Source organism: Drosophila virilis, chromosome 2 (assembly GCF_030788295.1).
Source record: "Drosophila virilis strain 15010-1051.87 chromosome 2, Dvir_AGI_RSII-ME, whole genome shotgun sequence".
NCBI lineage: Eukaryota > Metazoa > Arthropoda > Insecta > Diptera > Drosophilidae > Drosophila > Drosophila virilis.
This window is the reverse complement of record NC_091544.1, coordinates 17,090,057-17,116,809: the sequence shown is the minus strand read 5'-3', so window position 1 is coordinate 17,116,809 and position 26,753 is coordinate 17,090,057. Positions and strand designations below refer to the sequence as shown.

The 26,753-nt window shown below is 39.9% G+C and overlaps 2 protein-coding genes across 7 annotated transcripts in view; one reads left to right on the top strand and one right to left on the bottom strand.

The window, feature by feature from the left end:
- Positions 1-3,675, top strand: part of E2f1 (E2F transcription factor 1) — a 40,189-nt gene extending 36,514 nt beyond the window's left edge. For all 4 annotated transcript variants that reach the window (XM_015171988.3, XM_015171989.3, XM_032435522.2 and 1 more), the window contains 2 exons: positions 30-935; positions 2,077-3,675. In XM_015171988.3, coding sequence (XP_015027474.1) covers positions 30-935; positions 2,077-2,201 — 1,031 coding nt within the window. In that variant the 3' untranslated portion in view covers positions 2,202-3,675. The remainder of the gene's footprint in view (positions 1-29; positions 936-2,076) is intronic.
- A 3,375-nt stretch (positions 3,676-7,050) lies between these two features.
- Positions 7,051-26,753, bottom strand: part of InR (Insulin-like receptor) — a 47,902-nt gene continuing 28,199 nt past the window's right edge. For all 3 annotated transcript variants that reach the window (XM_002053503.4, XM_070207718.1, XM_070207719.1), the window contains exons 3-14: positions 15,610-17,225; positions 14,443-15,018; positions 14,209-14,375; positions 13,866-14,142; positions 13,435-13,794; positions 13,191-13,368; positions 12,920-13,127; positions 12,560-12,677; positions 11,838-12,500; positions 11,463-11,773; positions 8,783-11,163; positions 7,051-8,713 (exon numbers count right to left, since the gene is read on the bottom strand). In XM_002053503.4, coding sequence (XP_002053539.3) covers positions 8,392-8,713; positions 8,783-11,163; positions 11,463-11,773; positions 11,838-12,500; positions 12,560-12,677; positions 12,920-13,127; positions 13,191-13,368; positions 13,435-13,794; positions 13,866-14,142; positions 14,209-14,375; positions 14,443-15,018; positions 15,610-16,930 — 6,882 coding nt within the window. In that variant the 5' untranslated portion in view covers positions 16,931-17,225 and the 3' untranslated portion in view covers positions 7,051-8,391. The remainder of the gene's footprint in view (positions 8,714-8,782; positions 11,164-11,462; positions 11,774-11,837; positions 12,501-12,559; positions 12,678-12,919; positions 13,128-13,190; positions 13,369-13,434; positions 13,795-13,865; positions 14,143-14,208; positions 14,376-14,442; positions 15,019-15,609; positions 17,226-26,753) is intronic.

Here is a 26,753-nt window from a genome sequence, read left to right as displayed (position 1 = left end):
TAATTATTTACCGTTTAATCTGTGCGCAGGCCATCCACCATATCGCTTATCAGCTCAGCGCAACCTCAGCAAGTCGATTGAGGAGGCGGCCAAGCAATCCCAGCCTGAATATAATAACATTTGTGATATTGGCGGCGTCAAATATGAACTGACCTCGCCACAGCAGCAGCTGCAACAGTCGACGACGCAGGCGGGCAATGATGGTGATGATGATGATGATGACGACGATGACGACGTCGACAATGAGCTGAATCAGCTGGTGCCGACGCTAACCAGTCCCGTGGTCCGCAGCTATCACCATCACCAGCGGCATGGCATCGATATTCAGCACATTTTAAACAGCCTAACACAATCCTCGCCCACGAAGGCGGAGGGCGGACTTCGCTCTACGACGCCGCGGCTCTGGCGACGTGCGGCGAATCCCGCTGCCAACATCGCGGGCAACACAACTACGCTTAATAGTCATAACAGCAGCAGCAGCAGCAACAACAACAACAATTCCCAACCCCATAACAGCAACAACAGCAGCAGCAGCACAGTTAATTACAGTAATCAGCAGCAGCAGCGACGCAGCGATGTACCAATGTATAACTGTGCAATGGACGGCGCGACTGCGTCGTATGCTGTTAGCAATAACAGCAATAATAACAGCAGCCACAACTCCTCTGCCATAGGCTCGCTGCACATGCAGTTTGCGGCAGTAGCCGGCAATGAAAGCGACAGCGGCCTTGGAGTCGGCTTGGCGGCAACATATAGCGACATCTCTGGCGCTGGCGCCAATGTTGATCAGCAACAGCAATACAACAATACCAACAACAACAAGAATAACTATCGCAGCCTGCCGCCAGGCGTTGGCGACTGCGACGCTGACAGTGACGGCAGCAATGTTGCTCTCCAAGGCCTCGATGCGTTGTTTGGCGACATTGGCACAGACTGTAAGTATATTTCGAAATCGAAATTAGAAATTCAACTCAGTTCTATACTCCGTGTGCTGACGTCTCTCATACAAGCATCAAATCGTCCATCACAACATACACTACATCTCGTCTATGTAAATAACAGCAGCAAGTTCTACAGCGCCTGCTTTAACAGTTCGAATTTGGTTTTATTGAAGCGCACTTATCAAGAACTTTTTCTGTGACTTGCGTGAACTCTTATATGCAAACCGCATCACAGTCTGAGTTCTTGCTTAGCGCGCACTTCGCACAGCAACAGACGAATATACGAAAATTCAGTGAAGTGTTTTATCAATTTTATTTTCTCTCAAATTTTCACCCAATATTTCGGCAAGCAACCAACCGACGAGAATCAGTTCAGAATTGAATTTTTACTTATTTCTATTTTGGTTTATCATTCAAATGTATAGTGAAATGTGTAACAGAAATATATTAGTAATAAAAAGAAAAAACCAAATTAACTAATAACCAACTCTCCTTCTCTCTAGTCGCACTAACACACACACACACACACTCGCACGCACACACACATACACCAAAAACATGCAAACTTCATTCTACATTTTACCTAACATTTGTGATATCTTAAAAGATGTTAAGTTAACAGTTCAATTGCTGCTAATTTCTGCCAATCTAGAAATCATAACTGTTCACGTATACTAAAAACTGTTATATAATACATTATTGTATATAGAGAATGTACAGATATCAACCCGCCGCCTTTATGTCGATGTTTTTTCGTTATTTTTTTTTTTTTTTTTTTTTTTTTTTTTTTTTAAATAAATGGAAACCATTTGCTCGCAACGCGCAAGCGCAAATTCATTTTGGAACTGAATTCTCGTGGGTCTGCAGTGCACTGACCGTTGCAGAGGGCAATTGTTCAAATTGAAATTGAAATTTTGTAGCACCATGAGATTCAGCTCTGGCGTGAATTTCAAACATGCATCCACTAAGAACCAACCGTTAATCAAGCGCCAACAAATCGAATCCACTCACTCATCCAATCATACTCATAAGTATAGGGTATCTATCAGTATTGTGCAATTCACTAACTAGCTGCTCTCTCTCTCTCTTCGCTCTTCTTCTCTCTCTCTCTCTCTCTCTATTTACCTCTTTGCAGACTTTAATAACGAAGCCTTTGTGTCCATCGATCCGCCGGATGACAATGATTATCCCTACGCACTGAACGCCAACGAGGGCATCGATCGGCTGTTCGACTTTAGCTCCGATGCCTACGGGCCCTAAGCCACACACACACACACACACACACACACTCTGCGAATTGGGGGTTTGGGAATTGGGAGGGGGTGTTTATAATTTTAAATTATATACAAGAGAAGCAGCGCATATTATGTTAGAGATGATCTATTATTATTATTATTATTATTATTATCATTATTATTAATATTATTACAAATTATCAAGTAAAGCAAAACCGTTTCAAGAGAACATCAGCAACAACAACAACAAAACAATGTAAAAAACTTAATGAAACTAAGTTGTGTGTACAATTTTAAGCATAAAAACCTACATTTAAATTTATAATCCAAACACGTATTTTAAGTAAAAAAACAAAAACAAAAACAAAAAAACAAGAAAAATGCCCCACAAAATGCAAAAAACACATTTTATAAGCATATTTCAATTTTTAGCCTTAAACAATACAAAAAATAAAAACAGAAACCAAGCAAAAGCAAACAAAACAAAAACAACAAAAAAAACGAATAAATGAGAACAAAAGAAATCCTCATTAAAAAATATTTTGCGCCAGAACTGTCTGTAAATTAGTGAACACAAACACACACACACACACACGGATAATTTTTAATTAGAAAAACCAAATAGTTATAAAAACTAATATTAAATGAAAATAAATCACAACAAACAACAAATTTGAAATTGAAAACACAAAAACTAGCTATAAAAATTCCAAACGCGGCAAAAGAAAAACATTCTCTCTCTCTCTCTCGCTCATTCTGTTACACTCACCCTTTCTCTCGCGACCAACTCTGAGTTTAATTACGATCTGCATGCGCCTCAACATAGGCAATATAACTGTTAACCTAGCCACAACACAAACCCAAGAAGGTGGAGAAAAATTCCCACCAGTCAGCAGCGAGCAACAACAAGAAGAAGAACAACAACATATGTCCATGCTGTATTTTCTGTGTATTCTGTTTGCTGTTTTTTTTTTGTATATGTTTAGTTGCCGTTTCAAACCTCTCTGTCAGTGCGTTTGATTTAGTTATTAAAGCAAAATAAGCATAATTACTAATTTGTTATTGTTATGAAATGTAAACTAGAAAGCAAAAACGACAAAACACACAACACAACAGACTAGAAACTCGCAATTTAAACAAGTTAAAAACAAAAACGAAATCAGAGTGCAAACTCCTTGCACCCAAATATCAGTTCAAAGTTCATCATCAAAGTTAAAAGCCAAATCATCGCCCCACACAACAGAGTCCAACAGACAACCAACTGCAACTAGTTATTAATATCTACCGCCTAGAGGTTAAACAAATTAAAATTTACATACAAAGTGTATAAAAAGCAACAAGATGAAGGAAAGCTCTATTAATGTACTTTTATTTTATAAACAAACAAAACCGAACACACAAACTTGTTAGGTACTTTTCATTCGTTTCAAAACAAAACCAACACAAAAAAAAAAAAACAACAAAAAAAAACCAAATAAACATTAAAAACGAAGAAAACATAAACTGATTAACTTTGCTATTTACTGGTTTGAAATTGGGTTACTTAAACATTTTTCTATTTCACAGCAGCTCCACAGTATCAGAACCCATAATTCGATAAAAATCTCGTAAGTTATAAGAGCTAGAGTCACCAAACTGGACATGCTGCTTCTAGAATATCTATATATACAACTGTTGGTCCTAACTGACTGACTGACTGATTGGTGATCAACGCACGTTAAGACGGGGTTTCGGGAAATTCCACCCGCAAGTGTGGAAAAATCGTGAAAAACATTTGTAAACCACCTTTTTTGTTTACCATCCAATCGGCATCAAAATTATTTTCAAAGATCTTTGTTCAAATTCATTTGAGGGGTATTTCACACTTTGTTTTTATACCCTGAACCCATCCAAAATGGGTATAAGGGTATATAGTATTTGTGCAAAATCCAAATGTAAAAGGCAAAAGGAAGCATCTCCGACCCCATAAAGTATATATATTCTTGATCACCATCAATACCCGAATCGATCTAGCCATGTCCGTCTGTCCGTCCGTCCGTATGTATGAACGCAAGGATCTCAGAACCTATAAGAGCTAGAGACTTGAAATGAATAAAAATAATCCGATAATCGATAACTTACTCCGTTTCCAAGCAATCGATAAAAATTGATATCGATATCCTTTTTTTTTGGGCAATTTTGGTAAATAATAAGAGCTAGAGTCCCCAAACTTGACATATAGTTTCTAAAATAGAATCTATATGCATTTGATGTTGGAAGAAGAGGGTATCCCCTAGTCGGGCGCTCCCGACTAGAATCTCTTACTTGTTTTCTTTTTAATCTTTATCAGAACCTCAAGATTCTTACCACTAGACTATCAATGGAGGAAACCTCTGATTCAAACATTTGGATATTTTTTTGATGGACTTTAAAAAAGATTTTTGAATAGAAGTGGAGATCAATGGGAAGGTGATATCTGAAATTTTTTGCACAAAGCGTTCCGGTATATATATATCAAGTATGCTTTATATTACATCTATCGCCACCTCCCCGCTACCACCACATGCTAAACATCCAGTATATAAAAATATTTGTATTGTTCACCAATTTTAGCAACATTTTCATTGGAATTGACTTGTTGAGAATATATAAATATTATGTAGGATAATAAAATCTATTGTGGAAAATTTCATCAAGATCGAACAAAGAAGTTATTAAAGAAAACGGGTGGTTGTGTATATATTGGCAGCCACGGACACGTCTCTGCGGCAGCTAGCGCAAAGCGCAAGTCTGTCTGCATTTACACACACACATACATATCTTTTATACATCCAGCATTGCAATTGCGATTGTATTGTTTTCTGTGCTGTTATTTGAATCTGTTTTTTTTTTTTTTTGCTTAATGGGATTCAATTAATGTAATGGTAGACGCTTGAAAGAAGAAAATATTTCTTTTGTAAATTAATTTTTTTTCCTGCTAATTTAACACTTATTTTGCCATGTTAGCTAAGTGGGCTAACACTACAAATATTTTCATACTAAACCCGATAAATGGATTTGTTAGTAGAGCGGGATTGTAGATTCTGCAAGCGATTCCTTGAAAATGATATCTCTCTGTAGACTGAACAGACAATCCTCGGATTTGTAATAGTTAATCCAACAACAATCAGATAACGGATATACAAATATATAGCACGATTACCTACTTGGAGTATGATTGAAAAAGCAATTGCTTTCAATTATATATATTAATTTAGTTTTTATTATAGTCTCGCCATAATATTTTCGTTACATTGTAATATGTTTAGTTGTTTATTTCGCTTATATAAACAGGAAACAAATAACTTAGCTTTACTTTAAAAATTAGCTTTAGTTAGAAATAAAAATATTGAAGCTTTTTTTTTTGTTTGTTTTGTATTAATTTATTATATGATAGGGTTTTGTTTTTGTTTATAGTATATTATGTATATATATGTACACAAAAGCAGCTGCGTGCGCCAACGCGGAACCAACTGTTCAGATATAATATCTATATAAGAAGCTGGCATCAGGCGTCGGCGAACTGCCCAAAGAATTTTCTTACAAATTTGTTGTTTCTTATTGTTAAGCATTTGCAGTTCGATACAAAAATTGAGTTAATTCAACTATCAAATATACATAATTGTTTATAATGCTTTCGGCTGCGTTTCATATATAAATATATATATATATATATATATATATATATTTATATATATATATATATATATATATATGTATACATATAAATAATTAAATTTTTGTTGATTTAAATTTACGTTGATTAATTTATAATTCCATTAATTGTTTTTACGTTCTCATTTCGCATTAAGTTTACAATTTTCGTTAGAAATTTTGCTTTGTTATGTACATAAAAACAAAAGGAACTATATTTTTCAGTCTTTTTAGTGTGTGTATGTGTGTGTGTGTGTACGTGTATGTGTGTGTGTGTGTACGTGTGTGTGTGTGTGTGTACGTGTGTGTGTACGTGTGTGTGTGTGTGTGTGTGTGTGTGTGTGTGTACGTGTGTGTGTACGTGTGTGTGTGTGTGTGTGTGTGTGTGTGTGTGTGTGTGTGTGTGTGTGTGTGTGTGTGTGTGTGTGTGTGTGTGTGTGTATGTGTGTGTGCATACATGTAGCATATCTATTGTTTTTAGCGTATAACATATTGTTTCATTTCATTAAATATAATTATTAGTTCAGTTGTTTGCTTTCAAAAGTTATTCATCGATTTTATATTCTAGCAGTTTGTATAATTCATTTAAATATTTTAGGTGTTCTTGCTTTAAATTTCTTCGCATCTATAAAAAAAAAGATATAAATGTTGCATGCGTTTTCTCATGTTTTCGTTTTTGCATCAAGTTTTTCTGTTACTTTACAATTGTATATATATATATATAAAGAAGGCAATATCGAATACTTTTGTTTTTGTTTTTTGATATTATTATTATTTAGTTTTTTTTTGTTGCATTTGCAGTTTTGAAGTGAATGTTTGTGTGTTGCATGCAGTTGTATAATTGTAACCTTTTTTTATTTAGCAAGTCTTGAAAGGGATTTAATTTTATTATTTTATTATTCTTCTAATTTTATGAAACTGTCGGAACAGTGTAGTTCATATGTAAATACACACTATAAATATGTATGTGGGTATGTGTGTGTGTGTGTGTATATATATATATATACATATATATATTTATATAGGTTTATAATTCGTCTATTGCTTTTCCATGTATTTGCAGGTTGAACTCGGTAATTCGTCTATGATCCAAACGAAGTCTCATCTCTTTCATTTGTTTTGTATTTATTCTTTTGCTACTTAATTTGAGTTTATGGCAATATCATCTACACTCTATGTGTGTGTGTGTGTGTGTGTAGGTGTGTCTACAGTTATGTTACAATAAAATGCGTGGCATATAGCATACATATTTAAGTGAATATGTGTTTAGCATGTAAATATGTAAATTATGCAGCAGTTATTTAAGCTCTCAATTGCGTTATTTGAAGCTTGGCTTCAACCGAAATTAATTTAGATAAGAAACAAACACAATTTAAAGCTCCACGTGTCTCCATGTGTGTGTGTGTGTGTGTGTGTGTGTTTATGTGTATGCGTGTGTGTAATATATAAATTATTCTCTCTCAGCACAAACTTTTGCCAATTGCCAAGCGCCATGCATAAAATCAGTGAATGTTTCTCTTTTTTTCTCTCGCGACTCTTTTTGTGTTTCATTTACAGACAGCTTTTTTTCAATTTTTTTTTCTTGTTTTTTTTTTTTTTTGTATATAAAACAAACAACACTTAAACATAAACGCATTAAAAATTGCAACACAATTTACCATTAATATATAAAAAAAAAAAAACAAATAAAAAATTGTTTGAGTACATGTAAATTCTAGTTAAAGGTTTTGTTTAAGTTGGTAATAGTAACTAACTAATTTAAGGACATTAACTCAGTGTAGATATTGTTTGTTGTATTGCTTATTGTTGCTGCTGTTTTGTTGTTGTTGTTGTTGTTTTGTTGTGTTTCGTTTTGTAGTTGTACAGTTAGTTTGCTTCATTGTTGCATCGTTTCGTGTTTTGCTTTTTAGGTAGGTGCTAAAATAATTATTTTAATTATACATAAGTTAGGTTAGGTATATACACATGCGTATGCATGCATGCATGCGTATACATACACATACACATGTATTGTGTCTATGTCTAGTTGTAAACGGTACTTAGGTTGGTTTGTTGTTGGCTTTTGTACTTTTGTTATTTGCATTTAGGACTTGTTTTGTTGTTGTTGTTGTTGTTTTTGTTTTTGTTGTATGTGTGTGTTTAAACGGCGCTAGTAAATTATAAAAGAAATACTTAACAAATACGAAAACATATATAAATTAAGCTTAAGTGTATAATAAATTGTAAGGAGGCTTGGCTGTGGGCAAAAGTTTGCTGGCGGCCTTAATGTTAAGCATGATTTACATATGTTAGGGGTAACATTAGCACTAATCGGACAGAGTGTTAGCTAACATGCATACTTAATGTTAGCATCAGCTCTGCTCATGCTGCGCATTGCTCTCTTATACCATTCGAGTTGTAAGCAATTATAAGCTGCAGGCTTTGAGTATCCCGGCCCCACCCCGTTTAATATTTCTACATATTTTATACTAATTGCTACATATACATATACATATACATATGCATGTATGTATTTACAAAATTCTCACGACACTTGCGCTCTTCTACGCTTCGCGTCCTATGAAACCGTTCGGCGGCGGTGGCTTCGGCGTGCTCGCCTGCCTCAGCCAATTTTCCTTGAGTATATTGGACGTTTTAGCGGCCGACGCAGCTGCTGCTGCTGCTACTGCTGCTGCTGCTGCTGTCGCTGCTGACGTTGGCGCCGAAGTCTCTGCTTTGCGCGTCTGACTAACACTGCGACTGCGCGGCTGCTGATGCTGTTGCTGCTGCTGTTGGGGCTTGATGCGCGTCCGCTGCTTCTGTCGACTGAGCGGCATGCGCTCCATTTTAATGTGCTCCGTGTGCTCATCGGCGTCGTCCTCATCGCTGGAATTCGAATTTAAATTTGAAATAAAATATTTTCAAATATTTAATGAAATTATCAAGATTATTTACTCATTTTCGTCTTGATCTGAGCTGCTGGGCTGCACCTGCGCTGGGCCCGTCATGGCCGCATAGTTGGGATTATCGCTGGTAAAGACTGGTAATGACTGACCCTGTCCAGTTGTAGTCTTTGGCTCGCTCATCAGAACATAGTTGGGATTGTCGCTGATCATGCTGAAGGGTGTTGCCGCCGTTTCCGCTGCGGGCGCCTGCATGAGCTCATAGTTGGGATTCAGACTGCTGGTGGTTAGCTTGTTTTGGGGCCACGACGAATTTACTGCATCCGCACTGTTCCCGGACTCATCCAGCAGCTTGTAATTGGAATTGTCGCTCATGATTATTGTGCTGCCGTTGCCTCCAGCGCTGGGCGTGGTCGCTGTGGGCGTATAGAAACGCGGTGTGCCCGCATAGCTGCCGGCGCTACCGCTGCCACCGCTTTCGATGGTACCCAAATTGGGTCCCATTGAGACCATGGCCATGCCGGCGGGATGACTGGTTAGATTTGAGTTGCTGCTGCTGCTGGCCGCATTCGAGATGTTGCTCTTGTGGCTGTCATTGCTGTCGCCGCGCTTCAAATTGAAGCGACTGAGCAGCCCGTAGCCGACGCGATTGCGCAAGGTGTCCGCGACGACACGTTTGAGGCTCGGATTACGACTGCTGCTCGCATTCGAACTGGCTGCCGAGGCTGTTGAGGGCTGCAGCGATGAGGAGACAACACCGCTGGTCACAACGCTGCCGCTGGCGCTGGCGCCACCGCCAATTACCTCGTCCGGCATGGAGCTGCTCATGTTGGGCATAATACTGGCGCCGCCGCTGCGCTTCGTTTTTGGGAGCAGATGCTGCTCACCACTGAGCCGTCCGCTGTTGCTGGGCACCAGCTCCACAAAGTTTGGACTCGGATCGTACAGCTCATAGCCGCGTTCGCCGTATTGATTTAACGGCGCATCCGCATCCGGTTGCACATATGCCGCATCTTCCAAATGGGAGCCACCAGCTGTGGGCAGTGTGCAGGATGCATCCGGCGTGCTACTCACTATATAGCCTGACTGCATGCTAAACGGTGAGTGTGTTGTCGCCTGATCATCGACCAGAGCAATGGGACTCTCGGCTGGCTGTTCAACCGATTCGTTGTGCTCCATGTTTGACTTATAGCCCTCATATTCGCCCACACGCAACGGCGTTGTGGCATCCTCGCCATCCACATCGGCGTCTAGATGAGCGCTCGCAAAGGCATCTATTTGATTGCGCTCCTTGCGCTCCTTTTCGCGGTACTGCACACCCGCATCGGTATAGTAGAAGGCCACCTCCTTGAAGTGCGGATGGGCGAGCCCCTCCAGATAAGCAATTATGTCCAGGAATGAGGGTCGCGCTGAGGGCCTATGATGCCAGCAGCGATGCATCAGCTTGTGCAGCACCTCCGGGCAATTGTCGGGCCTTTCCATGATGCCACCGTCGATGACATAGCGCAGCACCTGCTCATTGGACAGGCCCTGGTAGGGCTGTGAAGCGAGCGTAGCCATTTCCCAGAGGACAACGCCATAGCTGAACACATCACTGGAGCTCGCGTAGACGCCGTCGCGCAAACTCTCCGGCGGCATCCAGCGCACTGGCAACAGACCCTTGGTGCCCTTGCGATAGTAGTCTGTCTCATAGATGTCACGGGTCATGCCAAAGTCGCCAATCTTCACGGTCAGATCTTCGGCAACCATGCAATTGCGTGCGGCCAGATCGCGATGGACGAACTTTTTGGCGGCCAGGTAGGCCATGCCGTCGGCTATTTCGATGGCCATCTGGAAGATGCGACTGTATGGTGGCGGCTGCACTGCACCCGCTATTGTTCCCGTGCCGGTGGTGAGCCCTATGCGCTGCTGATAGACAGCGAGCACATCTTCCCGTTCGTCGGGTCGATGGGCGCGCAAATAGGACTTTAGATCGCCCTTTTTCATCAGCTCCATGACGACCAGGGCCGGCTGTCCACACGAACAGACGCCCAGCAGCCTGACCACATGGTACGTGTCGAACTCTTTCATCACGCTCGCTTCGCTCAGGAAATTGGTACGCTCCCGATCGGTGGCATTCTCGTTCACTGTCTTGATCGCACACGGTATATCCTCGCCGGTGTTTTGCGCCTTCAGTATGCCTTCGTAGACCATGCCGAAGGAGCCCTGGCCCAGTGGACCCAGCTGAATGATGCGCTCTCTCGGCACCTCCCAATCGTCGGGCACGTATTGCAGGCTTGCATAAAATGGATTCACTTCCGTATTGATGACCAAATCGCGCGGATGTCCCTTCTTCGCACGGAAGAACTTGTAATAGATCAAAAAGCACACTACAATCCCCATGAATCCAATCAGAGCATATCCGGCCCATTCAAATGGCGACAATCCGGGCGGCTGTAAGGGTTGATCAAAATTTGACAGATTTTTAATAATAGTTAAAAATAATTTGATTTTCATAGGGAAATTCACGACATCTAAAAACTCAATTTAAGCGAATTTCCCATTTCGGTGTTGCCACAATAACACAAAGATATCGTGTAAATATAATACATACGAAATGAATCGTAAGAAACCCGATTCTTGGTACATACGATCGGACAATGAGCAGAAAAGTTATTAAACACGATTGTTGTGTAGTTTACTCTGATATCCCAACAATGGACTACTTTGTGTCTAACAGCTGAACTACTCACCGGCACCGTAACATAGACAAAGTCCGTAAGATCACCCTCGCCGGCCAGTGAATTGGCCCTTATGCGGAAGCTGTATTTGCCCTCGTTTAGATTTGTCACAACGTAGCCGCTCTGATTGAGATAGTCCTGGACTGTGATGCATCGTTTTTCCTCAACGGCATCCCGTTCCTGGCGTTCATAGATGATTATGTAGGAGACGATCGCACCGTTCGGATCCAGTGGCTCCTCCCACCGCAGCCGCACATTACCCCGTGTGGTGTTAAGGTTGCCCAGAAGTTCGCCCGTTAAATTAAATGCCTTGTCCATATTAGCTGTAGGATGACCCGATGATTAGATTGATATATGCTTGAGATGGCTAACTGAATGAGTACTTACCCAACTTTCGGGTGCGCTTCTCCCAGGGTTCGGCATCGCTGCACACATCAGCGGTGTCATTAACGCCCTCCCTTTCCCGGCATGCGCGCACCGACAGCGAATAGAGGGAGAAATGTCGCAATTTCTCGAACTGAAATTCGGTCGTGTTGGCATCCACCTCGGCGGAGAAGATCCTGTAGTAGGATTTGCTCTCATCCATAACTGTCATATTCGACCAGCCCTCCATAGAACTGTCTGCCGTGCCATTTGGTTTTGGACGCTCACTCTCGAACTTTCTGGCGTCATCCAGTTTAGCAGGGCCGATTTGCCGCATCAGAACGCTGCCAATATTCTGCTCATCCTCGTCCACTTCAATGTATCGCCTGCGCCTGCGTTGCAGAGCGTTCGGACTGCCAAAAGAGCCGGTGCCATCGATGCTGTTGTCGCTGAGCGCGACCTCATTCTCCAATTGCTGCACTTTGTCGCGCTTCTTCGATACATACAGAAAGTTCTGGAGGGCATTCTCGAATTCGATTTCATCAAAGATTTTCTGTTCAACATCTTGCTGATCGAACACGTTGCGACCGCCCGCATCGCACTTGCAGTCAGACCCTGGCGTCTCCATAATCGTCTTTTCCGCGGGTGACGAGAATGTCTCCTCGTCGTCAGAGCTATTCGGCAAAGCTGCAATCATTCAAACGTGAATTAAAAACAGTTCTTCCCACAATTCGACTGTAACTTACGATCGCGGCAAAAGTTACGATGATGTTCCAGTTTAGCGTCCCGCCGTGTGATCTCTGCGCGCACCTGATACTTAACCAGCTTGCCATTCACATTAAGCGGCGGTTTCCAGCTCAGCAACTGTAAAGTGATAAGGAAAATACAATATAATTTACAATGGACTACTCTAGAGTGTGCCAAATTTCGGACACTTTTCCAACACTGCACAAGACAAAATGTTATGAATATCTTTAATGGCTTTAAGGCTAGCTGACTGATTGTTTCTTTCTCTTCGGGCATATCTTGTTCAGGTTGGTGCTGGTTCGTGTCACGACCCGGGCCCAGCTCTAGCGTACACACTTTTAGACCCGAATCATACTCACAATTTTCGAGCTGTCTGTGGAGCGTGCACTGATCCTGCGCACATCCGTCGGCTTTGTGGGCATCGTCTGGAAGCGTATGATGTCGCTCTGATAGTTGCGCTTCTCCGACGAAATGGTCATGGTGCGGACATAGAATGCATATTTGGTGTAGGGTAACAGATTGCCGATAAAGCTCGAGGTTTCCTTGCTCGGTTCGCTCACAATCCAGCTGCAGCGTGAAGTGAGAGGTATTAGTGGTTTCTAATTAATTTTACAATTATCTTTAACGCACCTATCCAAGCAGGGTTGATAGTTGTCCCTGGTGACATTACCATGTGGATCGGATGTGTGATAGATCTGATAGCCTATGAAGGAACGGTCATCATCAAATTCCACGGTGGTGGTGATATTGATTACAACCAGTGTGCTGGCCCTTTTATTGATGTTCACTTTCAACAATATCGTATTGCCTGCGTGTGTGTAAATGGATTGGTTATTAAATCTGTGCGAAATGTAAATCTTAGTGATAGACATACATGTGCCCTTGTTGCCATTCGAATCCTCGGCTACCTCGTTTTTGTTAAACTTCTCCGGTTTGCCGGGCAGCATCGGTCTCAGTTTATCGATGGTCTCAATGCAAAGTTTGGGATTGAAGTGAAAGAAGATGCTGCCTTTGCTAATGCTGACTGTTTGATTTTCGGCCCAAATAGCCTCCAGATCCCGATTTTCCAGCACGTACAGAGCATACCGACTCTCTAGCAAATTGTCGCCTTTAATGTGGCGCAGGCTCTTAAAAAAGTCCAGTGTGGTCAGGCCATAGGTCAAATGCACCTTCAGATATGAATTAATTGTATGGACCATGCCCAAACCGGAAACCAGTGCATCAACCATGTGCGCTATAAGAAACAAAGCGTAAAGGAGCATTAAATAAGCGACTGAGCTACACTATCGTTCTTTAGAGACTCACGTCCACCACGCTTGATGCTTATGGTGAGTCCGTCATTGCCGATCACAGTGCAGCCATGGAACTCCTTAGCTCGCACCAGACTGTCAATGATGCCGCCCTGGCACAGCTTCTGGCAGGTGCCATTGCACTTTTGGCAGGTGTTGTTCATAGCGGAATAGCCCTTCTCGCAGCGTGTCGTGCATTTGCCATTGTAATGCACCAGCTTCATCTCCTTGCTGCTTTCGTATTTGGTGCCCATCCGTTCGCACATCTCAGCCGTAATGCAACGTTGTTCGTACTGAAAGAGGATTAAAATTATAGATATTAACTGAAGAAGATGAAAAAATGAGCTGGAGGTACATACCAGAAAGTAGCCATCAGGACACTGATTAATGCAATTGCCGCCATGAATGGAAACGTTGCGACAGGCAACACAATCGCCCAGAACTGGCTTTGAGCAGCTGCCCAGGCAGGAGTCGTTGCAGCAGGTGTTCTCATCGATGCAGTTGTAGGGGCACTCCTTGGGACAAACTGCAAGGAAAGGCAAACGTTTGGCAATAAATGACTGCACTGCTTCTGCATAGATCGATCCACTCACTTGTCTGGCACGCACGATTGCTCCAGCAGTAGCGCTTGTTGTCCGGATGGACCTTGCAGACGGGCAATTCGCTGGCATCCGTCATGGTACTATCCTGGGTATCGTCGCCATTCGTTTCGCCCGGACAGCGTGCACATTCCGCCTCATTGCGATTGAACTTGAGCACAATGTCCGACTCTGTGGCATTTTTGGACACGATCTTCTGCCAGTTGACCGTTTTCACGAAACACAAATAGTAGTTCTTCTCGATGCGAACGCCCCCATTGGTAATGGCCCGCAGATTGGACAGTCCAATGTCCAGCAGATCCTTGTTCTGATATACGATGAAAGCGTAGCTCTCGAAGAGTATATTACCGCGTATAACGCTCAAATTGGGAAAGATTTGCGATAACGATATCAGATTATGTACACGATAAACGATTATATAGCCGGTGACCTCAGTGAGAAGCGGATAGGTTGTATTCAGCTTATCCGCATCGTTGATCAGCGTTATGAGCAAAAATCCTTCGATGATCGTACAGTTCGCCAGCTGACTCAGTTCCGAAATATTGTTGCGTATATCCATTGATTTACAGGCTGTTTTAAAAGTTCAATCGAATATATTTATAATCAAAACGTATTTCAAAATCCACACTCTTGCGTTAATAAGAGGTAACATTTTAACTTCGGCGCGCCGAAGCTTTTATACTCTTGCAGATTTATAATTGAAAAGGATTTTGATTTAAATATTTGATTTCCGACCGAGAGCTTTTAAACAAAGTGGTCTGATAAAGATTTAACAGATTTCGCACATATGTTAGGAACATTGTCAAGCTCATAATGCCAAATAATTAGTGAAGATATCTTGCAAAACAAAATGTATAAAGCTTGTAATAACGAAAAATTTAAATATCTTCAAGTGTTTCAAATACTAGAACTCATTTAAATGGCAGCTAGAGGATATACTTGTCCGATCCCTGCAAATAAACTTTCTGCTGGAAGAAAAACCCATGAATACTAAAAGATTTCTTTGGACACATACGGACATGATTATAAGGACACGGACCTAAATACTCATCAAACATACATATACATACTTTCTGACGTCGTATGCACATTTCGCGTTCAAATTATAATATCCTCTGCAAGTTTCTAAAAATGTACAACAACCAGTGCTGCCGGACTTACGCATTTCCCTGCGCGCCAATCGTACATCCCTGTTAATGTTACTGTTGCTGTTAACGCCACCCCCGATGTTACGCGCCTGGCCTGTCAGAGAGGCCAAACTGTATTCAAAGCTACGCTTCGCTGTTAATGTAGCTCGCTGTTGATGTTGCTGCTGTTGATCGTATTGCGTGGGCGGCGGATGCAACGCAATTGTTGTTGTCGCATGCAATGTTAACAGAGCGAGTATTGTATACGCTATGCTTTGGTGGCGCCATTGATGATGTTGTTCCTGATGATAACTGTATTTCGGATATACTCGTCGTACTAGTTGTTGCTGTTGTTGCTGCTGCTGCTGTTGATGTTGATGCTGTGGCTGTATTTGTTGTCTTCGGCGTCTTTTGAATAGATTGCGACAATGTAGCATCAGCATTTGTTTTTGCACAAACAGAAATAACAATTGCAGTGTGGCCAAAAGGCTTAAGCAATTGCTGTAAATGTTAAAGTGTTGCTGCAGTCGTTGCTTTTTATGGATGTGGCTTTTAATATTGTTGTTTTTGTTGTTGCTGTTGCAGTGGCAATTGGCTGTTGTTGCTGCTACTTTTTGGTTATTGTCATTTGTACTATTACTACTACTACTACTACTATTTCTTCGACTACTACTACTATTTGCACAGCAACATATATGCGCGACGCTGCCAACATGTTGCTGGTGCTGCAGATGTTGCTGCTGTTGTTGCAGACAGCGGCAATGTTGCGCCGACGACAGTTTGCTGGGGAATGTGGTGGATGTTGCGCCGCTGTTACTGTTACTGTTACTGTTACTGCTACTGTTTCTGTTTTTGCTTCTGCGCTGGCTGCTACAGCTGCTGCTGTCTGCATAGGAACTGCTGCTTGTTGCTGTCTGAATGCAGGAACATGTTGTTGTTGCGAACACTTGTCGGCATACAACACAAATGTTTCCATGCGTTGTTGTTGCTCTAGTTGTTGTTGTTGTTGTTGACAATGATGCTGGCCTTGTTTTTGTTGTTTCTAATACCTTATCAGTTGTTAATGTTTTTGTTTTTGTTTTTGTTGCTGTTGCACTGCAACTGGATTTCTGCATCATGTTGCCGGGAGCTAGCGTTTCGCGCAATTCACAATTGTGTTTACTCGGAATCGGTTTACTATCAAAGAGCATAGATATTCTTCTTTTTCGCTTTGTTGTTGTTGTTGTTGTTGTTCTCGTAAGGGTCAAACATGCACTATCGCTTTGATTTGTGTTTGCTATTGGCATTGGCAGCTTTTCCTCAGGAATACGTAAGTAAACATATCCATTGAAAAATGTTATTATTGTTGATTCCATTGTTTTTCTTGCTTTGTTGATATTTTAATTAAATTAAAAAAAATTGTTTTTATTATTAATTATTTAATTAGGGGCGCCGGCCCACTAAGTGATCATTGCAGCTCTCGCTTGCACGCTTGCACGCTCGCTAGCCCTCTCTTTCTCTCTCTCGCTCTCTCTTCCTCACACATACACACACACATACACCAGTTGTGTTCTCAGACTTGTAGTGTTTTGTATTTATCTTCGTCAGTTGGAATGCTTTTTGTTGTCGTCGTTGTTGTTGTTGTTGTTGTTTTTACTCGGCTGGTCGAAACTGTAATGAAAATAAAAAAAAGTGCAAATGTTTTTGTTAATTTTATTTTACAAACAGCAGAGCGGTAAAATAACAACAGCGTACGTATGTGTGTATGTATGTATGTACGTAAGTTCCACAGCGACAGGCAATAACAATAATTTTATGTGAAAAAGGGCGCCAAGTGCTTGATACACGTGCCTTGTCAGCGTCTGCGTCGACGCTGACGTTGCGTTATCGCTTTAGCGTGACCAAATATACACACAAACACGAGTACACTAGCATTCGTCATTAAATGAACGCAATAAATAATTTATTTTATACATGTGGCTACAGCTTTCGCACTACATTCGAATAACATTTGCTTTACATGTATACAGCACGAGTTACATAGCGCATGATGTTAAATAATGCAACAAAATAATTGAATTCATATTTACATACACACATATGGATTAACAGCTTTTAAATAACATTAGCCACCTCACCACATTCGAATAACATTTGCATTACATTTATGTTAACTAGATATATATATGTATATAATTTATGTGTATGGGGTTAAGCGGCTTTTCATGGCATTAAATCATGCCTCCCATTACTCCCATACTCTCATTCTATTTTGAGAGAACAATCTGACGAGCTCACGCCAACTTTTTAATACATACTTATGTACATATATATGCTAATGTGCTGTCGCATTGCTCAATTAAGCAGCAGAGTTCTGCTAAACATCGACGCCGACAGCACCAATACAACGACAATTATACACACACAATGGCAATAATTTTATGCAGAAAAAGAAACAAGAATAAATAAAAGTGTTTATCAAAATTGTTTTTGCTGCTGTTGCTGTTGCTATTGCTGCTGTTGCTGCTGCCCAAACAGCATTGACGTTTGTTTGCATGACGCGCGGCCGTCGCCGCACTGACGTTAAAGCCAGGCGAGAGACTGCTACAGTGGCGGCGACGCCAGCAGCGCAGCAATTGTAAAAGCGTAGTAAATAGTAAAAAAGAAAAACGAAGAAAAAAGTGTGCGTAGCGTATTTACAACTACGTTGTAATTCATCAACTTGACGCTGCCCACCCTCTTCCCATGTGTCTCACACAGGGTGTTGCCGGTTTTTGGGGCGTAATAAAAACAAAATGCGGCTGCGTTGTCAGCGGTGTGAGAGCGGCTGAGCGCAAAACGTGGCAACAAAACAGAGAAAAAATATTGTAAGAGCTGGCAAAGGAGGAAGCGGGGCACACCACCCGCCTCTAGTTGTTGTAGTTTTTAGTTTTTGTTTTTTTTTTTTTTTTTTTTGTTGTGCAGTAGTAAAAATGCTGCTGCGTAGTTTAAACGTACTCACGCACACTCACGCACGCACGCACGCATGCATATGTATTTATTCATGTGTATGCACAAATACATATGTACATGTACAAGTACTATTAGAGTTTTGTTCTTGTGGGCTTGTCAGCGAATTGCAAATTGTTTTTGTTTCCCATAAAATGAACAACAACAACAACCATCTCTCTGTCTCTTTCTCTCTCTGACTCGCTCTCGTTTGTACTCACGCACACACCATTCTCTCTCGCGCTCTCATAGCTAATGCTGCGGCGGTCGCTTGCTTTATTATGCTTTATTATTATTTGTTGTTCTTGTTGTTTTTTCTTTTATTGCGCAGTAAATATAATACACTATAATTGTCAGCCCGGACGGCCCACGGTCGCACTTAAAGCCTCCATAAATAATAAGAGAAAAAGCAAAAGCAAAATATAACTGAAATAATTAAAATGCATTAAATAAATGTGTTTATTCAAAAAAAAAAGAAACAAATGAAAAGCATATGGCAAAGACAATAACAAAATCTAAATAAAAAATGCGAAGCTGCCCACTGCAGGTTACCTTTTGTCGGAACGCCATGACACCTGCCGCACTCGCACTACTGCTCGCTCTCCCAATGCTATTTTTCTTCTTTTTTTTTTATTTTTACTTCTTATTTTGCTCGCTCTTCGCAATCAAACGATACATCGCCGCACAGTTGGGGAGCCACAGCGGTTCGCATAAGCTATGCGGCTAGCTCTCAAACTGTTCAACTCTTTTCAGTTACACACACACACACGCACATGAGCACAGAGAGCGCGCGCGAGAGAGCAAGCAGCTCGCTTTGTGCCCATCAAACTGTATAACAACAATGTTGCTGGCAGGCTGACCCAATTTCACAAATTTGTTTTTTTTTTTTTTACTATCAGGTGAAAAAAACGCGCAACATTTCCGTCTAACTTTGACAGCGAAATACAACAGAGTTGGTTAACAGAGACACTCACACACACGTGGAATATGAACAGACGCTCCCACTTGGCAATTTTTTTTATCATTGTTTAATTTTGTTAAACTCGGCCACAGGCGCCACCGTGCACGCGCTCATTAAATGTTGAGAACTGCTATTGGCACGCTTAACCATCATTTGTTTTGCTGTTATTCACCTGATTACTGTATTTTTTCATTTTTCATTTACAGCTACAATGGCTTAAGGGCATGCGCCTCTAATAACTTTTTTTTGTGTAATTGCATTTACTACGCACGCGCAGCAGTTGGCAGCGACGTCAAAGCATTGGCGAATGACGCCAATCGAACGGCTGCTGCTGCCGCTTAAATGCTTCTGACTCATTGTTGCAGCAATAACAACAGCAATAGCAAAAAATGCTAGCTTAAATTAACAATAACAACAACGTTAACGACGGCATTGACGCTGGCAATAACGGCAACAGCTACAACAACAACAATTGCCACTCTGCGCTGCGGCTTCCAAAAGGCAACAACATTCCAATCCGACCAAAGTTGCCAGACCAGTTAAGAGCAGCAGTGACAACAACAACAACAACAACAACAACAACAACAACAACAACAACAACAACAACAAAAACCAAAGCGTAGCAATGCATGAAATATTTCTTATGCTCCAAATCCGCCAATGGGCAAGTTTTTTTTTTTTTTATATAGTTTTTTGTTGTATTTCTTTGATTGTCTACACGCACACATTGAACAAAAGATTAGCAACAAAATTGAATAAAACCACAAAGTTAACATTTCTTTCAGACCAATCACAACAAGCGAGTTAATAATTATGTTTAACGCTTCGACAAATCCTTAGGCTAATTTTATTTGTTATACCCTGAACTAAACAGGGTATGCTGGTTGTGTGCCAATGTATGTAACAGACACTCCATAAATTATATACATACAACTAAAACTCTGATTCGTATGCTCGGATTTATGTACGTGTCAATATCAGAACCTATAAGAAATGAAGACTTGAAAATTCCCCCCATCCAGTTTTCTTTTTAAGTATTCACAGATCAGGTACTTTCCAGCCTCCCGATTCTGCATTATTTATCGAATCGGTAAGGTTTGAGGCGATTGCACATAGTTCGTGTTCGACAGACGGGGGGCACGAGTTCGAATCCCGGCATGAGCATATGAGTCCATTGGAAATGGATTAAAGGAGGGATGATAGTAGATCAGGTTTTTTTATTTTTCCAAAACAGCATGCGTGCGTTTTAGGGTATCTTCTGGCCAGGCACTGCCAACCGGAGCAATCTCTTGTTTTTTTTAAAATATTTTTTATCGAATCTTAAATTTGAACTGCGATGATGTAAGAATTTGTTAGAGAAAACATCAAAACAAGCGACTCATGGATTACTGAACAACTTAGTCACAAGCCAGACGTGAATATTTCGCTGGAAATGGCAGCTATATGAATATTTCATATATTCCACAAATAGTTCGAGTAGTTCGTTAGAACTCGCAGCTTTATAGATATTGTCAACTCGGATGATGTATGTATATATGCGAGAGTAAAAGCCAGGTGTTTCCTTCAAATTAAACACAATTTTGCACTTCTCATGGGCAACTTTATGGACTAGTAACAATTCGAAAGCTATATTATTTCTTTGTTTAAGAACCTTCATCGATTTAGATGTCACCGATTTTATTTTGAACATTATGAATCAGTCTGCAACATTCTATAGCTGGAATCTTGATGTTCTCAATCCAAGCAAAACAGGTGAGTTTATCCAAATTTTATGCAAAAATGTAAACAAATTTATGCAGACTTAACGAGGCTTTATTTTTTTTTTTGTTGATGAAGAAAATGGTCTGCGATTGCAAATGATATTAGTTAGTTTAGAGTTAAGTTCAAAGCTGATTAATATTTAAATGTTGCTCGATTTTAACTCTTAACAAAATCTTGTTGCTTGATATAGCAGAATTTGTTTTAATCTTTGAGAGAAGATTAGTTTTTTTATCCATATTATATGTATGATATAATAGCTAAAGTTTTCTTCTTTAAATAACTTAAAATATGTTTTTATTGTTTTTTTTTTAATTTTTCAATATCGTTTATTTTTATCAGACTCTTCATGAAATCAATTATTTCGTCATATGTGAAATATGTGAATCCATTCAACATTGTTGTTTACTAGCATTCATTTGAATGATCATGATAGTTTTTCCCTTTTCAACAGCCTTGTCATTGTGACTGTAATTGTGAACTATACGTAATTTGATAATGTTTGGGCGACGCCTGTGAAATACTGTGGAACAACTACTTTGGATGGTCGGTCGGTCACATGTAGTGCCTAATCTCTATGGCCGGGCTCTAATGAATTCGCAAAGTCATGCCAACTAGTGAGAACGGGAGGTAGGGGGAGAGCAACACCGAGAACGAATGAGAATAACATTTGCAATAAGAGAGACAAAGAGAGCACGAGCTGACAGGTGAAACTAAACTCGCTGATATAGTTTAGTTAAAGGTAGTGTGCGAGTGTGTGTGCGTCGGGCCTGTTGTTTTGCTCGATATTTAGTGGGTATACGATCCAACTCGACGTCGCGACTCATTTGTGCAAGTTCCAGATAAGCAACGTGACGCCTCACGCGAGATAAATCGTCTTGCCTGGTGCCGGGCCGGTTCGAGCCGTATTCGTTTAGGGGGCGTTGCGCGGCGAGAGACACGATGGTGTCGAAGGGGGATGTGTGTGTGTGTGGGGTGGCGTGCAGGCGAATTGGGCTGGAATGATCTCGGGGCAAATGCTAATAACTAATATGACATTTAAATGCGGTTACACCCACACACACACACACACACATTATCAGGAGCATCAGCAGAAGCATTTAAATTAAAGCTCAGCTGATAATGGCAATACACAAACTTTTGTATATGTACATAGATGTGTGCACGAATACATATGCATACAAAGAGCGAAATATACATATGTATGTGTGTATGTATAAATGCTCAGTTTGGAGAAATTGGACAGATTGAATTTTATACTTTTGTCAATGCAATTCTTAAAAACACAACTTACACATTTACATAGAAAGTGTCAAATGTTTACACTCGAAAAAAAAAGTGCTACTTATATATTTTGAATTTTTTTAAGTTTCCATGTACATCATTTTGTACTTTTCGTGAAATGGGCAACGCTTAACATATATGTAATTAAATGTTTTTTTCAACTAAACATTAAAAATAGTTGATTTTATTTTGATTTTATATATGCATGGTAAACAAGCCCTCGTTTTGCCCAGTGTACACATCTGCGATATTGTTTTGATCAAGCTTCATAATGTCTGACGTTTCTCTCGGGCTATTTCACCCACAAACAAAGTATTGAATCGTGTCCAGTCACAATTTACTCACGAATCATTCTGGAGCTTTCGCCTGCTACTCTTTTGGTGAGTAAACAATTCGCAATCAGCCGTGCCGAGAGAGGGCTCTGAGGCCTGGGCCCGATAGATAACGCAACAAGTTCAACTGTCAAACTAGAAACTCCGCCGGTTAAATCGTCTAATTAATTGGAAATAAAGCTCTATTTGTTTTGGGGTTCAGTTTGCTAATAAGAAATTGCACCTTTTTGTTTGCTTTTGCTCTGATCAAGTCCAGTTCCATATAGAGGTAAATATACTATTTCTACAAGTTCCATAAAAAAACAACTCTAATTCATTTCAAATGAAACCCAGTTAGAGCCTCAGAAATATATAAAAAACCAACTCGACATGCATTCGATTACAGTGCACACGCGTGTCGTGTCGTGCAGTGCCGGGTGTCGGTTTACCCAATTCATATTGATCATCATCAAATTCTTCTTCTCTCTCGCCTCGCCGCAGATTTAGTATCCTTGCAGACGGAACCTTTACAATAATGCTGAAATTGCTGTGCTCGTATATCTAAGAAGCACTGGGAAAATAGTAAATGCCGAGCATGTTTAAAATATCTGGTAAAACAAACAGATATATGATATAGTGGTCCGATCGAGCTGGTTGCGACAAAGTTTCATAAAGATTGCTTTAAAAATTGAGAGACATGTTCGCATAGAAAAAGACAGACCATAAACTCGACTCGGTTGTTGATACTGATCGAGAATATATATATATGATATATACTGTTAAAAATTTGAAAATTATAATAAATGTCCGTGGGCTAGTCTATTTTCACAAACCAAAATAATTACGTTTAATACAAAATGTTAGTTTTCGATTGACATTCTTTTGTATATCAACAAAATCGATCTGCGTCTATATATATTAAAATATATAATCAAAGATATTAATACTTAATTAGATTGAAAATCGCTTCCGTGCATGTGTTGTCACATGTCAGATAACAAAACTTGTGTGCGCTCCTTTGGCAAGGGTATATTTCTTATTCAATTAGATGAATATTCAAATTGATTTATTTTCCAGTCTTGTGACAAAGGAAACGAACTGAATGCTCTCTCATCAGTTGATGCGAATTCAATTGGGTTTATGTTTATGTTTATGGAACTGCTTTGCTTCACATTTGATTGTTCTTTTATTTTATTATTGTTGTTGTGCTTGTTGTTGTTGTTGTTGTTCGAATTGTTTTGGGATTGAATGCATTTTGACAGCGATAAGAAAATGTTAGACATTTGACTGTTGATTGGGACTCTTGTGTTTTTCTGTATTTATGTTTGCTCGTTTATGTTTATTTGTTTGCGCGTTCATTCATAAGCTCGTAAAAGTTCGGAAACGAACATAGCCGCTAAATCAACCTCAAATCGAAATGCCCAAAAAAAAAAAATAATCAAAAATCAACAAAAAATAAATAAATAAATAAAAATAATAAAATATAAAAAGAAAAGGAACAACCAACATATAATCGGTTAAAGAAATGTGAAGAACCGTTTGGAATGCAACACATTTGATGTCTTTTTATGGCATTTCTCGAGATCAACGAACCTCATAAAACGTAGCGAAGCGCACCCTAGACTGAACCGCAGAACCGTTCCTATCCAACAACAACAACAACAACAACAACAACTAGAAGAAGAGGAAGAAACCCCCGATTGCCATTACAAGAGACACCTGCGAAAAACATTACGAAATGCCAGTGCGCTCCAAAAGAAATTAACTCTGGATACGTGAGCGGAGAGGCCAAACAGGTTGCGCATACCGAAAGACCCAAAAAAAAAAAAAAAAAACCACAATGAGAGAATCGGAAATTCCAGGCCCGATCGGTATTTGTAGCGTTGAGTCAATCCAAGAAAATGTTCGAAAAAAAAAAATCAAATAAAAAATAAACAAAACATAATTACGCCGAGTTATGTGCGAAGAAAGCTATCTACGAGTGACTCTCGATATGAAAGTAATACTTCATTCAAATGCTAAGATCCGAAAGTATACAAATATAATTCCTGCTCCAACTGAAATAGTTTGACAATGATCGAAAGTTGTTTTTCGCAGATCTTTCAATATTTTGAACAGCTTCTAATAAAGGAATAATAGTTAAGATCTAGTGAGGCAAAAGTTCACTGAAATCGAATTTCAGAATTATATATACGTATATGGCCAGATTAAAAAACGTTATCAACATTCTTGGAGATGGGTCAAGCCTTCAGCTCATTAGCAGAGTGCAGATCAGATGTCGCTTGTTTTGATGGCTAAGAAATGGTTTTGATAACGCGCGTCCACCAATCGGAATGGGGGAACCACCGCACCGCACAGCCCACCATCAAATGAAGCTAAACACAAAAATAATTATGAATAGGGTTGGGCGTAAATAGCATTAACTGTGAATGCGACGCGGCCGGCACGTCCAATATTCGTATCAACAGCTGCCCCGATAACACTGAATGGGAAATCTAATAAGAGTCGAAAAGCCCAACCCATTCCCCCCATTTCCCGCTCGATCCAAAATAAAATGTCAACTGACAAAAAGAGTGACTGATTAAAAGTGCCGATCTCCTCCTGCGTATAATTGCGTGAGCACATACATACGTAACTATATGGTCTATAGATGGAACAGATAACGGAGCGTGTGACTCGACGAGTGAATGGGCCACAGAGCTGGCTAGAAGAGTGCAACGACTATAAGCATTGGGCACTAGGGAATACCCTTACTAGCTGCTTAATCGATACATTGCATTCGATACAAAAAAACGTAATACAAAAGTAATTCAGTGAGACACAGAACAGATAGGCACCAAACAATAAGCAAAGAAATACACTAACCAGATTAGTTGATAAGTTGCAATAAATATTACTAATGCAACTACAACTAGGTACAAGATGCATGCAGTGGAATACCCTAAGTAGTATAATAATCTAGATCAGAGCAACTGCACAGCTGTAGATGCACTCACAACAGTAATTACATTAGAGCCTAATTATTCAGAATTTGACACAAATAAATGCTAAATAAAGGATAGAAATATCTTAAGTTAACAATCGATTTTTTATATTTATGTCGATCAGTTTCAGAGCGTAAAGTAGAGTGCCCCAAGCACGAACTACACTGCGTGACTCCTTCAATTGCGAGGTATGCACGACCTATAACTCTGATCAAAAGAACGCATATACGATACTATCTCCAGCTCTTAGAAGCCATCCCAATTCTGTCATATATGTATGCATGACATATATGTATGCCATCGGAGAGGCACGTTCTTTGGCTTTTGTTGTTATTAAGGTTTTATCAGTTGCACTCGCATTATACCAAATCATATTGTTACTCAATATATATATATATATATATACATATATATATGCATATAGAGGTATTATGAAAGTGTGCGTATAAGTCACCGCATCGCATTTCACAATAACAAATAACAACTTTACGTTGCGATAAGATGGGGACGCGGTTTATAAAGTGCGTGCGATTTTCAGATATTTCAATATGAAATTTCAAAAATCTACCAATTTGGCCAATTTCGCCATTTGCGGCTTAACAAGAAAACAGTATTGCATTGATTAAGATCCAACAAGCTAACCTTTTTCAGACTTTAATTTATAAACAAACTAATTTGTATTTAAAAATGAAAAAAAAGAAAAAACCAATAAATTTTCCGCTTTGTTATAGTAACTGCTAAAAAAGAAAAGATTATTCATAGTCTTGCTCTAATCTATAGATAAAGCATCGCATTGGTATTAACTTTCTAAGATAATTGCATAATCGTGTTTTTTTTTTTCTTTTCAAAATCGAACATGTCAGAAAACTGTAGCTTTAAAGTATCCTCTTAAGTTGAAGTGCGCTGCTCGTAT